We start from the raw sequence: 13,304 nt of genomic DNA, 5'->3' as shown, positions 1-13,304 counted from the left end.
GTTCTAGGAATATTGAAAAAATGGTTCTACTTTCTCTGAAATGAGAAATGCAATGCCTTTCCTTAAGAATAAGTCTTCTAAACCAAAAAATATAAACATGAGTTTTATTTTGCATTTTATTTTACTAAAAAAAGTCTTTGATTCTATTCTATTTTGTTTTGCTTTTTTTTTTTTTTTTACCACAACACAATAGTTTTCAGTAGAGTATCCTAAATGGTGATATGACACTTCAGTGCTTATCATTAAATGTGAGATCATCATTAAACTTCCTCCTTGTGCATGACCTTGGCATCTCAGTTTCATAAGAAACATAAATTGTCATTAATTTTCTTAAGTCCAAAAAAAGCTTTCAGCTTCCATGAGCTGAAGCTACTTCAGCTCATTGAAGCCCCTTTCACCAGACTATTCTCCCACTCTTGCCTGCCAAACCAGAAGATCAGACTTTGCTGTTGCAAAATGTGCTTTTAACATGGAGGCTGGGTAAGAGTCTTGTCCTAAAAGAAGTCTTGAAAGTGTATCTAATACCTCCTGGGATCTAAAAGGTATTCTTGAAAACATACATGAAAACTATTTAATAGATACTGGCTACATGCTGGCTATTCTGAAAAATACAATATTCTGAAAAATACAAGAGAATCCCATGTGGAGTGAGTACTTAATAACCAATAACTTCTTAACTGGTCCAGCTTAAAGTGAACATAACATGAAAGAGCACTGGAATGATAATTTCTCATGGGGCATATGTGTGCCTGGGGATAGTGATTGCCTAGAGATAGGACTGTTTGGATTCTTGCACCTTTCTGTGCAAAAGTGCCTATTAAAATCAGTTTAAGCTTCTTTTTAATTGTAACTTTAAATGTAAAGTTGGTTATCACAATTGAATATGTTCTTCAAACACTCTTTCTTTCCAAGATTTACCTGAAAGTTTTTCAGAGTTATAAAAATAGAGAGAAGATAATAGACAGAAACCAGTAAATGTTAGTGATTTGGAAGAGTAAACACAAATCAAAAGAGATTCTTACCACTCCCGGAACAAAACCAACTTTATGCACCAAAGGAAAAATACCCAAAGTGATACCAAAAATAAAACTACCAATATGGAATTGAATGTTTGGCTGAGGAATTATCTGTTGTCAGAGTAGAAGCAGATCAAGGACTGAGATTTCACAAACTTAGGGAAGGTTTACAGGCTCTGGCTGCTTGACTGAAGAACCTCTTAGAAAACACTGAAGGGTTGCCAGGGTCCTGAGGTTCACCACAGTCACCAAAGCAAAGCCTTTCGGGTGTGCATATTTAACAGGAACACTCCACGTATGTATGCAGAGCGTGCCAGAAGGAGGAACTATTACCACTTATGATAAACGTGGTTTATCTGCTTGTTACAAAATCAAACCCTGTTAATTGCTTGAAAATTCCCTGAGAAACAAAGCTCCACCCCCTTGCTTTGTAACCATAACAGCATGGAAAACGAAATAAGAATTACACGGCAGGGCATTGTTCTCATGCTGATGGAAGTAGGAGTTAAGGGCGAATGAAAAGACATGAAAAGTCCCAGCAGGAAACAGCCAACATACTTCAGAGTAAAACATTAAACTGACCTCACTACTTGTAAGGAATCATGTAAGTTTCTGTGTTTTGGCTGATTCTTGGGTGTACTTCTATTTTATACTTGGTCTGGGCTATCTTTTAGAAGTGGACAGTTGGTAATTACAAAATGTTTAAGATACAGGATTTCCTCTTCTCAATGTGAAGAACCCAGTAAAGTGCTTGCAGAGACCTGCATGTGTTTGTGTTTCCTGTAAGATTGTGACAGGTGCCTAACTGTAAACTCACCCACTCCTGCTTTTTTCCAGAGCTGTGGTTTTAATCCTACTCTGTGCTCATACTTTCATGCTTTTTTCCCCCATTTCTCTAGCACTTTCTTCTGCTTCTTCATCATGCCCATTGAGGCATCTCAGGCAATATGCAAGGACAACTTCGCACAGGGGTCTGAAAGTTCTTTTAAATGCCATGTGTTCACTTGGGTTTCAAAACATGCTTGTATTACAGTTTGAGCCCAAATAAAGCATTGTTTTTTACAATCACTAGCTTTAGAAAAGTTTATCCCTGTCAACCAATGTAATTATGGGGCTGTTAAATTCAGATAATTTTTTATATCTGCCTTAGGGTAGGGGTGTCTTAAATATTATTCTAGAATGAAAATGCTCCTTGTTCTGTGAGTGGAAGGCTCCTACTGTAGTGTTTTCTTGACTTTACTGGTTTGACATCATTGTATTCCTATAAAGATCAAATGCTTTTGCTTTATTTTCTGTCAAGTATACCTGTGGCACTCCAGGAATAAAAAAAATGTAGTGAAAGGCATTGCTACACATATATGTGTAACTAAGCACCTTGCAAGCATTGACTTTTGTATTTAAGACATTACACCTGAAAACTCTCTCCTCTTTTGCTCTGATTCTCATACATATATCAGCCCTACAGAGAGCACTAGAATGTAACTTTGTGACATGTGATGCCAAACTTAATAGTTACTAAGAATCTCAGAGAGAGTACCCAGAATACAATTGCTAAATTTGTCAGGATTTGCATTATTTTCATTGCATTATGAATTTAATGGAAGCCACACAAGCATATCAGGTTCACAGTTCCAGTCATGTCTTGTTTTACTGGAACTCCACCTCTGAACCATGAAGCAAGATACTGTAATTACAAAAAGGGTTGCAAAATTTTTTTGAATATTTATTGGCTGAATACATGCTGTGAGTCTCACACTCCTGCTAAGCAGCTCCAAAAGAAGCCATGTTCTGTGTTTATTCCATCCAAAGATCTCATCTTCCATTTGCATCACACCACAGCAAGATGAAATCATGTCATCACTTACATAATCCTGATATCCAGTGATAAGTGAGCTTGGTGACTATTCTGGTATGACTTTTCTTTAATGAAGAAAAAGAAAGATGCCTTTAATGACATGTAACTTGGAGAAAACAGAGAAGCTCATTAAATCTATGAGTCTCATTCTTCCTTCCCTAGTGAGGTCAACTTTTCCATCAAAAATACTTTAACTCTTTTGTGGATATTTGAAACACATTTCAAATTTTAAAAACACGTTTTCAAATAGCAACCAAAATTCAACAGAGTTTTTGTAATAGCAAAACCCCATCCTACTGCAGGGTAAATGAATCACTTGACTTTGAGACTTCTAGGGCAAAATTTAGTTTAGTACCGTGTCCTCTCAAATGTCTAGACCCGACTTTATTGCTAATAACAGATCATATAGATGATAGGTGTTTATAGTTTACTCCTATGGATTTAGAGTTCCACAAACAGGGGAAAGAAAATGCATACCATAAGATTTATTTAGAATGGGACAGTCTTTTTAACAAATGAGAAGATACAGATGGCAGTTCTATAGAATGCTGTATGAAGATTATTAAAATTTAAGATGATGGTGTATTGCAACAGCAAAAGGACTTCTTAGTTCTTAGCTTATATTTACAATTTTACTTTTCATGCCCCCCCCCACATTCTAAAATTGAGATTTTGCTTATGTAATCTTCTTGCCAGAACTTGGCAGCTGTGATTAGAGCTGGCTCAATTTAACTCATGATTTCTTCTAAAATTAAAAAACGTTGTTACTCAGGAACCTCAGCAAACGAAACGCTTCTTTTGGTGCTTTTGAAGACAGCATTGCTTATCAGAAGTCCTTACTCTGCTATAAAACAACACACATTTCACAAAGGTGAGCACAATACTAATCCGGAGATCCCCGAACCCCGCGTAGTCAACCATGTGTTTGCACAAGCTAACAAGTGGGTTAGCTCCTCTTTTCCCCGCCAGCTCGTGCTATGACAACCTTTTATTTTTCTTGCTGCTGTGACTGCTCAGGGGACAAACTGCTGACACGTGAGTGGCAGGGCGAGATCTCCTTGGCGTTTAGCGCGGCGGGGCTGTGAAGAACACGGAGAAGACGGTCCGGCCGTGCGGGCTGCCCGCCCCCTCCGGGGACGCGGCTCCGTGAGGCGGGACGGGCGGCGGTGCCGCGCCCTGCCGGGCACTCGGTACTCGACTCCCGGTGAGAGGGACGCAGCCCCCGCGGAGCCGGGCAGCGCCGGGGGCGATGTTCCCCCTGTGGAAGGCCGTTCTCTTGGAGAGTCTCCTGGGTAGGTGGCGGCGGTGCCGCCCGGCGGGGCTAGGGGCGAGGGCCCGCGGTTGAGGGCACTGGCGGGGCTCAGCCCCGGCAGGCGTCGCGGGGCTCACTGTGCGTGCAGGCGTGTCGCCGATGAACAACTCCCCTCTGGAACGAGTAAATAGTGCTCATATCTGAGTGCTCATCTTTGGGTTCTTTTTTTCTTCTAGTGCTGGAATGCTTTTTGTCTCTTGGATCAGCCTAGCATGTATTGCTGCTCCCGGCCAAGTGTTTGTGCAGGTGTTGCAGAGGCGGTGCTGTGCTGCCCTGCTCAAGGCAGGGCTCCCAGGGTGGTCGCCAGGCCCAGCACCCGCAGTGTCGTCTGCCCGATGCATCTCCTGCAAAGCATGGAAACTCACAGCACAGTGCTGCTGTGCCCGGATAAGGTGTCTCCAGGGGAGAACAGCACAGCGATTTACTAGAATAATTCCTTTAGCCGCCAGTCTGCCTTTGAGGAGCCCTGAGACTGTGGGTGGACTGCTTATTTAGCCGGCCCTCTGAACACTAATCCTTTCCGAATTTGAGCAGTTCACTGAGGTTCAAAGTAGGAACTGCTGTCTGAGTGGGGGAAGAGCTGTTTTATTCTCATCATTCTATTTCCTCGGAAAATGTGTTTGTTCAACTTGAAATAACAAACATTTCTTCAAAGAAGGTGGCCGTTGTTGCTTGAACTGCTTTCAAATATATTTGATAGTCTATATGCAAAAGTAATCTCCAGGAATTCTTATTGTTGAAAATACCTGATGGGGTTTTCTCTTTTTGGTTTGTTCTTGTTTTAGGCTACATTTCTTGGTCTCTTTACCATGCACTGCCACCAATGATCTACTACTTCCCTCTTCAGACACTGGCACTCACAGGCATAGAAATTTTTGCTGTTGCCTTCTTTTCCCCGATATTCTTGACAATTGGCCCTCTTTGGAGGTTGGCTAACAATGAGTATGTCCTGGCCTTTCTGAGATTGACTATGGTTGGTAAGTACGCACTTATAGATTCCATTTTGGTATCAGTGTATAAGAACAAACATTCCAAATTGCCTTAAAATTCAGACAATTACAAAAAGACAGGAATAAAAAGTTCTCACTCTCCCCATACTCATGTTTTGTTGGTTTCTTTTTTTTCTCTCAAGCTTTTAGCTATAGTCAGAAAAATATTTTTTGTAGCCATTGTATTGCATAAATACAGAAAAATATCGTTTCACTTTTATTTCTAGGAGCTTTTAATTTAGTAAGAGTGATGCCCAATAGGAAAGGTGCTTTCAGTATCACTCAAATATCAGCAGAGCAGGTGTTTTCTGAATTGTGACAATGGGTAGGGCTGAGGCATTACATAACAGCTTGGGGCTAGTTTCTATGAGTGAAACATTCTTTTTTAGTTTCTGAGGCAGTTTTTTCTTCTAAGAATGTATTTTTTAAATTAAATCTATTTATCTACATGCCCGTAGAGGGGTTATAGGCTCATCCTAATATGAAATAAACTCAGGAAATAGACGCCCCATTTCCCATTCCACAAGCTCCTCCTTAAACGAAGATTTGCTGGGATTCCCACTTCACTCTTCAGCTAACTGGTGCAAATCTTAGCTCTTGTTGATTTTTTGAGTGTTTTGGGGGAAGGTTTGGCAGTTACAGTCATGCTGAGAAGCGAGTTATTGCTAAAGAGTTTGCCACACTGGATGAACTCGGAGGATACAAGGGTCTCCATCCTCTGTAGAGGTGAAAATGCTGCTGCTGAGTGATGTGGTTCAGAAGCAGCAGATCCTAGCTCCTCGTTTGTAATACAAGATGATAGACAGATAATAACTTACCCTATAGTTTTCCTCTTTTACTGCTAGAAGACAGAGTAAGATCATCTTATTTACTTTCCCTGTGTAGTTTTTTAAAAAGAATTCTTGTTCTTCATCTCTAGAAAAATACTAGAACTGAGCAGAGTTTGTTGGTGTCATTAATTTTCGTGAAGAACAGTCTTACCATGTTCTTTTCTTTTCCTGCTCATCCCATTATATCCATCCTAGTACTTTTCTTGTTGTTTTTGTAATAAGCTTCTCAGTGAACAGAATCTTCAGCTTCTTGCAGCAGTGCCTCGTGTGTTGCCTTCTGCAAGATCTTCTAGTTTAGAAAGTAGGAGTGAGTATAAGCATTTAAAATTGCACCTTACCTTCCTTCAGATGTGACAGTAACACAAAATTTGCCATGTTTATTTAAGGTTGATCTTTCAGGTCACCTTGCTGTGTTTACTAGTTCACTTTACCAAAAGAGATGGAAATCACTTAGAAGTGTGTAATTTTTGTTCTGCTAAATAAAGAGCAGTGACAGGCCTATGATGCTGCTGATTCTCCTGTTTCTCAGTTCTTCCTGTGTTTTTCCTCCTTCATACTGAGACAATTTTATTCATTCTCTTTTTGATCTTTTTTGCTTCTCAAAAAGGCCATGGCCTTCCTCTGGGACTTGATGAATTGTCAGGCAGAACAATCTACCCCATGCATGCTCCACCCCATTCTATTCAGTCTTCAATTTTACAATCAAAAAACAAGAAAATTCTTCATGCTTAGCTAAGACCAGAATATTTATAGGGATGATTTATTTTTCTGTTCTGTTTCTTTCTGCGTTTTCAGGAAGCTTTATTTTCCCTGCAACTTCTAAATTCTGTATCCTTTCGTGCTACTTGATTTTGTGTTTTACTTGAAAACAAACAACAGCAAAGTACCCTGTGGTAGTGTCTATTTGCATCTGTTTCTTCAGACAGCATACGTTAAATTTGGGCGTTTGGATAGATATATTTAAGTCTTGGGTGTACTTGCCCAGCAACAAAAGGTGTGTCTGCTCTAACTTGGCAAACCCATGCTACCTTTAATCAGGGTAGCTAGCACACATGATGAAATATTTGAAGAGGCAGGTTTATGGATTGCCAGCACAATTTAGTGACAGAAATCTGTGTGTACTGTACATGAAAACTCTGTTGAAGTTCATGCAAGTACATCTTCACTGCACATTGATCTTTTTTATTGTCTTGGCTCTAAGCTTTGCATCTTTTACTCTGAGCAGAGTGAGCAGGTAAACAGTTGGAGGATTCCTAGCACGTGTTGCCAGAACCTGCAGTGCCATTTCTGACATTACTTGCTTAACATCTCTTCAAGTTTGACTCATACTGCCTTAGCAAATGGCTGGTATCATAACAGTGTTGCTGCTTCTCCTGCTGTTTGTCATTGGTCCTGGGCCAGAATTTGCCACGCTGACTGAAGTTACGAGAATATATGTGGTCCATTGTCACTTGAATTGGAAACCTGGAAACCTGTTAGCAGAGTTTGAAACTGCTGGTAATGTGGGGTCACTGTGCCCTGGGAAATGGCAAAGATGTGTGCACGTGCTCTCTTTTCAGTGGCTGGGAAAGTGGTAGGTAGTTCTCAGTAATAAAACGGTGCAGGCCAGTAGTGACCAGATACTGAGCCAGAGAAAGCCTTGTTCACGCCTACTGAGGCAGTTGATTTCTAATCCCTGTGCTATGTGTGGTGACTGCTCCTGTCTAATAAAGAATGTGCCTTTTGCCACAGTGTACTTTTGTAAGTGCACTGCAGCAAAAGCCACATCCTTTTCAGAAAGGAGCAGTCACAGTACATAAAACTTTATGGCTTTTGAGTTATCTAAGTGCATTGTTGAAGAATATCTGTATGCTTAGATATCTATATATCCTCCCTATGGAATCAATCACCATAAGTACTTAAATAAAGGCAATCACTTGGACGGTTGGATAGTTGCTTTATATAAATATTTTCCTTGAAAATTTTAACTACTATGAAATCATGTATACCTAGTTTCTATGCATACCTATATTTCCTTGGTTTGTTTAAAAATGTGAAGTGTCATGTGTTTCCTGATATGTGGTATAGCTGTTCAAATTACAGACAGCGTTGACCTAATGCACAGGAAATCCTTATTACCCGGTCTCTATTGACCATTAAAGTAACTCTGTCTGCGTGTATTTGTTTGTAGGAAGCTTAGCATCATACCATGCACCAAATGCTTCAATTAGACTGCTCATCTTGGCTGCTGGTGTTTCTTCTTCATTGCTGGTTCAAACAGTAACATGGTGGTCAGGAAACAGTTTACAAAGGTATCTTCTTATACTGATGGAATTTAACTGATGTATATTAAAAGCTGTTTTCTTTTTTTTTTTTTAATCCCCCAAATGTCTCACTGTTTTAAAAACTGATTCTTACAGATTCATCAGGATATGGGGCTTCATGCTAGGCAAGATAATGCTCCTTGTTCTTCGTATCTGGTACACATCACTTAATCCAGTCTGGAGCTCACAAGTTGCCAATACTGTCATACTGACAATTGGTTTTGTAGCAGCAGTGGAGCAAATTCATTCAGGTAAGTATATTACAGCAAAGATGGTGGTTGTGAAAAGAATCTAAAGTATACCTAGCTATGTGTCACTGGGTTTTGACTCTTTATTTTTTTTCCCCAACACAGTCTGGTTTTAGACCTGCGGCATGAGCACTGCAGGTTTTAGAAGTTCTGCCATAATATGGCAGAACTGGTATCACAATTCATACAAGTGGTAGTAAGTTGGTGCCAGATCTGCCTCTTTTTCCTTATTGCAGTGCCAACAATATGACAGTAACACAAACAAAGGCATAAGATAGACCAATAAAACCAGAATGGATGATTGTCTTTCCAGCATGAAACGTTCGTGGTGTTTTTGTTATTTTGTTAATTCAGCTTGCAGTTTGAGTTTCTCTGCCAGTGTGTATCTTTTAACAGAGAAGGGAAGGTATAGTTGAGGAACAGCTGATATGTGAAAATAAACAGAAAGAATTGAAGGAATGGACAAGTTGTCCCATTTAAACTTTGCCCAAGTTCTTGGAGTGTTTGCACAGAGTACGCAGTAGTGGGGGCTGGCATAGGCTAAACTGTGGAGGTGGTACTGCCAAGGAAGACAGCAAGGTTGGGTTGGTTAGTTAAGGCAGCTCATGTTAAATCCTTCAAATATCCTTCCTTCTCATTGTAACCTTAATGAATTAATTGAAAGATAAAACCTTATCTATGTGTAAGTGGGTATAAATTAGCATCATGCATATTGTCTGTAAGCTTGCATTACACAATCTAAATTAAGCCTGAGCTTTCATCAGACTTTAGAAAGGGAATCTGCTGTAGGCGATTAGGAAGGAAATCTGTCTTGTTTGTGGGTGACAAAATGATATGTCTATGCAATTAAAGGTGCTGCTTTCCCCTTAGATGAAAGAGGTTCTAAAGCACATGGAAAAAAGGGGAAGGAAGGGAGTTTGTTTCTGGCTTATTTGGAAGTGTCAGGTTTTGTTCTTATCAGAGTTTAGAGTTTCAGAGAAGAGAAGCCTCTGAACAAATTCTAATAACTTTTCTGCTGATTTTCGAAGCCAATTTAAACATTTAAAAGTTATTATGGAAAATAATCAGATGGGTAGGTTGGCATTTTTGAAGACTTATGGCGAGTATATTTTCTTGACAGACCTCAGGTTGTTAGTAAAGATTTTTTTTTTTTTGTATTATCAATTTCTGATAACACAATCCTAATCAGATAAATTAGCTTTTTGTTTAGCATGCAATTTATCATAGTAAATTTGTGATTTTGGCTATTTCTTTTTCTCAGTAACTCTTGCTAATGGGATTTGACAGTTTGCTTAGCTGTATTTCTATTCTTATTCTAGGTGGAGACAAGAGGAAACAAGAAACAAACAAAACTGGTAATGTGATTAGAGAGACTGCTTCCCATCCTCATTGGTTTTTATCAGGGATTGCTTTTGGCAGCCTCATGTTCCTCACTCTGTGGATATTTGGGGAGGTTTCATTAATTTCCAGATGGGCAGTAAGTGGACATCCACATACAGGTCCAGATCCTAATCCATATGGGTAAGTGAATTGTTATTATTATTATTATTATTATTGTTATTATTGTTATTATTACAATGAAAATCCAGTGCTGTAGTGGGTGACAAATTAAAGCTTGACCTGATGATGGTATAAGACAGAAAAAGTGGGTACAAGGTACTTTACACAGAGGATTCATTCTTCCTTTGGGATATTGCTGAGCATTTTGTCCAGACCTTAAAATTTTCTGATACGTTTTTATTTTTATTTCAGCACTAAAATCTTGGTTTGCCACATTTCAAACAATTTTTAGATTAGGACTGAGGTTCAAGGACTTATGAATGCAGTGCATCAATAATATGCAGTAAATTAGTCTAGCAGTTGTCTTCAGAGAGGAGATGATCAGAGATGCATGCACGAAGTATAAATAAACTGTACACTGTTAAAATATATACTTCAGTAGAAGTTTTGATTAGGAAGAATGTAGTCTTAATGCTGTGTGTGGTTCATTCAGGTTCCAAAGTCTAGAAAGAGACCAAATTAGTTATTCTGAGTAAACTACTACTGCTTTTGCTGCTGAACACAGCTCACTTAAACATTTCAGTAAATTCCATTATTTTCAACTGGATGTTTTTTACATCCAGTAAAGGGAAGAAAATGTAGCTTTTAAACAAAATTTAGCTTTGTTTAAAGTAAAAGAATTATAATATGAAAACTAGGACCCTTGTCTGTACATCTAGAAGTTTCCTTTCAATATCAGGTACTTTTACAATCATATTAGTGCATGTTTTCTTTTTACTTATTGTTTATCAGAGGTACAGTTCTCTTGGGCCTTGCTCATGGATTGATGCTTTCATTTTGGAGCTGGTCTTCTGTCATCAGTTTTGCCTTGTTTCTTATAGGTAGGTGCAAATCCTGAGCAGAATTTTTGTCTGTTGTCTTATCCCTTTACTCAAGTCCTCTGACCTGACACCACATCTCAGAAAAGTGTGGTTAATCAAAACCTCCTTTTCTCTTGCCACTGACTGTAGTACACATATGTCTGACCAGTTGACTAAGGGTTACAGGCCAAATCTCCAGGCCATTGCAGAGCAGTGTGATTGTCTTCAGAAGCCCTGTTAAGGTTCTGTTCCATTGAGCAGCATCTCAGTTCTGACCACCTGCATTGTATAACAGTTGGACTTGGTGATCTCAGAGGTCTTTTCCAACCTTGCTGACTCTAGGATAAGGCCACATCTGGGGTTGTGGAGTTGAGAGGACACAAGCCTCGCAATTCCACAGGAGGCAAAATAACTTGTAATTTAACAAGCAGTCTACCTGGAAACCAGCTTGCCTCCTGTGTCTTTACTTGCTAAGTTCTGCAGGCAGTAAAATATTATGGGCAGGCAGGTTTTAGTGTTAAGAAATGTGTATGCAGATTGTAATGCAAGCATGAACTTTTGATTTTTGATGTACACACATTGCTTATTTCAAACAGGCACAGAAAGGTTCTTTAGTCGATTCAAACATTGTATTCTAAAATGCTCAGAACCTTGATGTATTAAATATTAAATGTGTTTCTATACATTTGCTTTCATGGTGTGACAGTAAATATTCATATCTACAATAATGTTTTAAAATGAAGTTGACCCATTATAGAGAGGTTCTGTGGTTGTTAATGTTCTGTTTAGAGTCAAATCCCCAAATCTTGCAGTCAGTAAAAGGTTAATAGTTGCTTTCTTGCCCATCCTATAGTTATCTACAGGGAAAGATCAGGAAATTATGTTTTCTCTTCATATTAGTCTATTTGATTCTTTCTGTATTATGGTAAAAGAGATTCATGACTGACAGACCTGGTACTCTCTTAAGAGCTGCATCATTCCTCTGTTGTGCTGAAGAACTCTCTAAGAAAAAACTGTTCGGTTTTGGCTCTTGATGATTCTCTGCCCTATTTTTGCTGGACTGTTTTCAGCTGAATAGGCAATGTTTAAAAGAATGAGATATTGGGAAAAATAAAAGACTCTCTTTAGCTGCTGTGAATACCTGTCCTTCTAGTGATGCAGTTTTTAAGTCTGGAAAGCACAACTATATTTCCCAGACTCTTATTTTTTCACTAGCCAGAATGTGAAAATGAATATGGTGGGTAATATACCTGACTGAGACTTACTCTATTCTTTTATATCCCTTCACAGGTCTGGCATCTTCAGCTGGTCTCCTTTATTTACATACCTGGAGTGCTGCTGTTGCAGGCAACCTTCTTGGTATCTTTACTATGTGTGTGTGGCCTCAACTAGCTGGACGCTTTGTTAGCTGTCTGCATCCTGGGAAAGTCATGACCACAGCCATGTTTGCCTACGTCCTTGAATTATTCTTCTGTGTATGGTGTACAGCTTATAAATTTGTACCTGGAGGAGTTTACATTAGAGAAAGCTCCCATCTTCTTCTAGGTACATTTGTGGTAATGAACAAATACAAATATGCTTGCTTTAGCCTCTGACAGGCATGTGAAATGTATCTAGTGTATAAAGAGTCTTTTCAAATGCTTGGTTACTGTTTAATTACTTACTGTGGTAAGAGTTTCAGTGCAAAAATTAATGAGACATGCAAAAAGTATTCTACTTGTTTCTTTACTGTTAGAAATAGTCTAAAATGTGGACAGGAAATGGAATTCAGTTAAGGGAAAATGACAAAGTGGAAAAATGTCTGATAACTAAAGTACGCAGTGGAGAAAGAGATCTGTTATCCAGTCACCCTAAAAATATGGCTCCAGTCCAGGGTGTGAATACACAAATATGCTGGCTACCTAAGGCAGCAGTGCCTCAGGTAACAGGGTAACTACTGGGACTGTAATGTAATTCAGTGCATTATTTAGCCCTGCTCTGCAGAGCAAAGTGCAGCATCCTGCTGATCTAGCTAGTCTGTGTTGGAGACCTGAGCTTCTTTCCCCTGTGGCTCTACCTTATGTTTTGTGGACACACCAGCATGTTTGGGGCATTTCAGATGAGCCTGTGGCATCAGAAACACATGAACAGGACAGGCAGAAAAGAAATTGTCAGATATTTGCAAATAAGAACTGAGTTGAGCAAATAAAGGCTTTAGCAAAATGATGACTTGATGAGGGTGGAGAGGTGGAAAGGAAACCAACTCTTCCTGGTTTTGTTTCCAGAAATATTTTCTCAATAGGTTCTAACATGTTTCAATGGCATATTTCACTAACTACATTTGAACAATGCCAAACATTGTCTTGGGCTAAGTGTGGGACATTTTTTAAAATGTGACGCATCAGTATATTT

General features: G+C 39.1%; 1 protein-coding gene across 5 annotated transcripts in view; it reads left to right on the top strand.

Annotated features, from left to right (window-relative positions):
* Positions 1–298: 298 nt before the first annotated feature.
* Positions 299–13,304, top strand: part of CWH43 (cell wall biogenesis 43 C-terminal homolog) — a 35,250-nt gene continuing 22,244 nt past the window's right edge. For 3 of the 5 annotated variants that reach the window (XM_053976497.1, XM_053976499.1, XM_053976498.1), the window contains exons 1-7: positions 3,957–4,163; positions 4,969–5,160; positions 8,173–8,293; positions 8,402–8,556; positions 9,873–10,074; positions 10,846–10,934; positions 12,204–12,458. In XM_053976497.1, coding sequence (XP_053832472.1) covers positions 4,121–4,163; positions 4,969–5,160; positions 8,173–8,293; positions 8,402–8,556; positions 9,873–10,074; positions 10,846–10,934; positions 12,204–12,458 — 1,057 coding nt within the window. In that variant the 5' untranslated portion in view covers positions 3,957–4,120. Of the gene's footprint in view, positions 1,621–3,956; positions 4,164–4,968; positions 5,161–8,172; positions 8,294–8,401; positions 8,557–9,872; positions 10,075–10,845; positions 10,935–12,203; positions 12,459–13,304 lie in introns of those variants that run through there. The other 2 variants (XM_053976500.1, XM_053976501.1) reach the window with 2 other exon arrangements.

This window comes from Vidua macroura, chromosome 4 (genome assembly GCF_024509145.1).
Source record: "Vidua macroura isolate BioBank_ID:100142 chromosome 4, ASM2450914v1, whole genome shotgun sequence".
NCBI classification, from domain to species: Eukaryota; Metazoa; Chordata; class Aves; order Passeriformes; family Viduidae; genus Vidua; species Vidua macroura.
The sequence above is the reverse complement of the archived record's forward strand: the minus strand, read 5'-3'. Positions and strand labels throughout refer to the sequence as shown.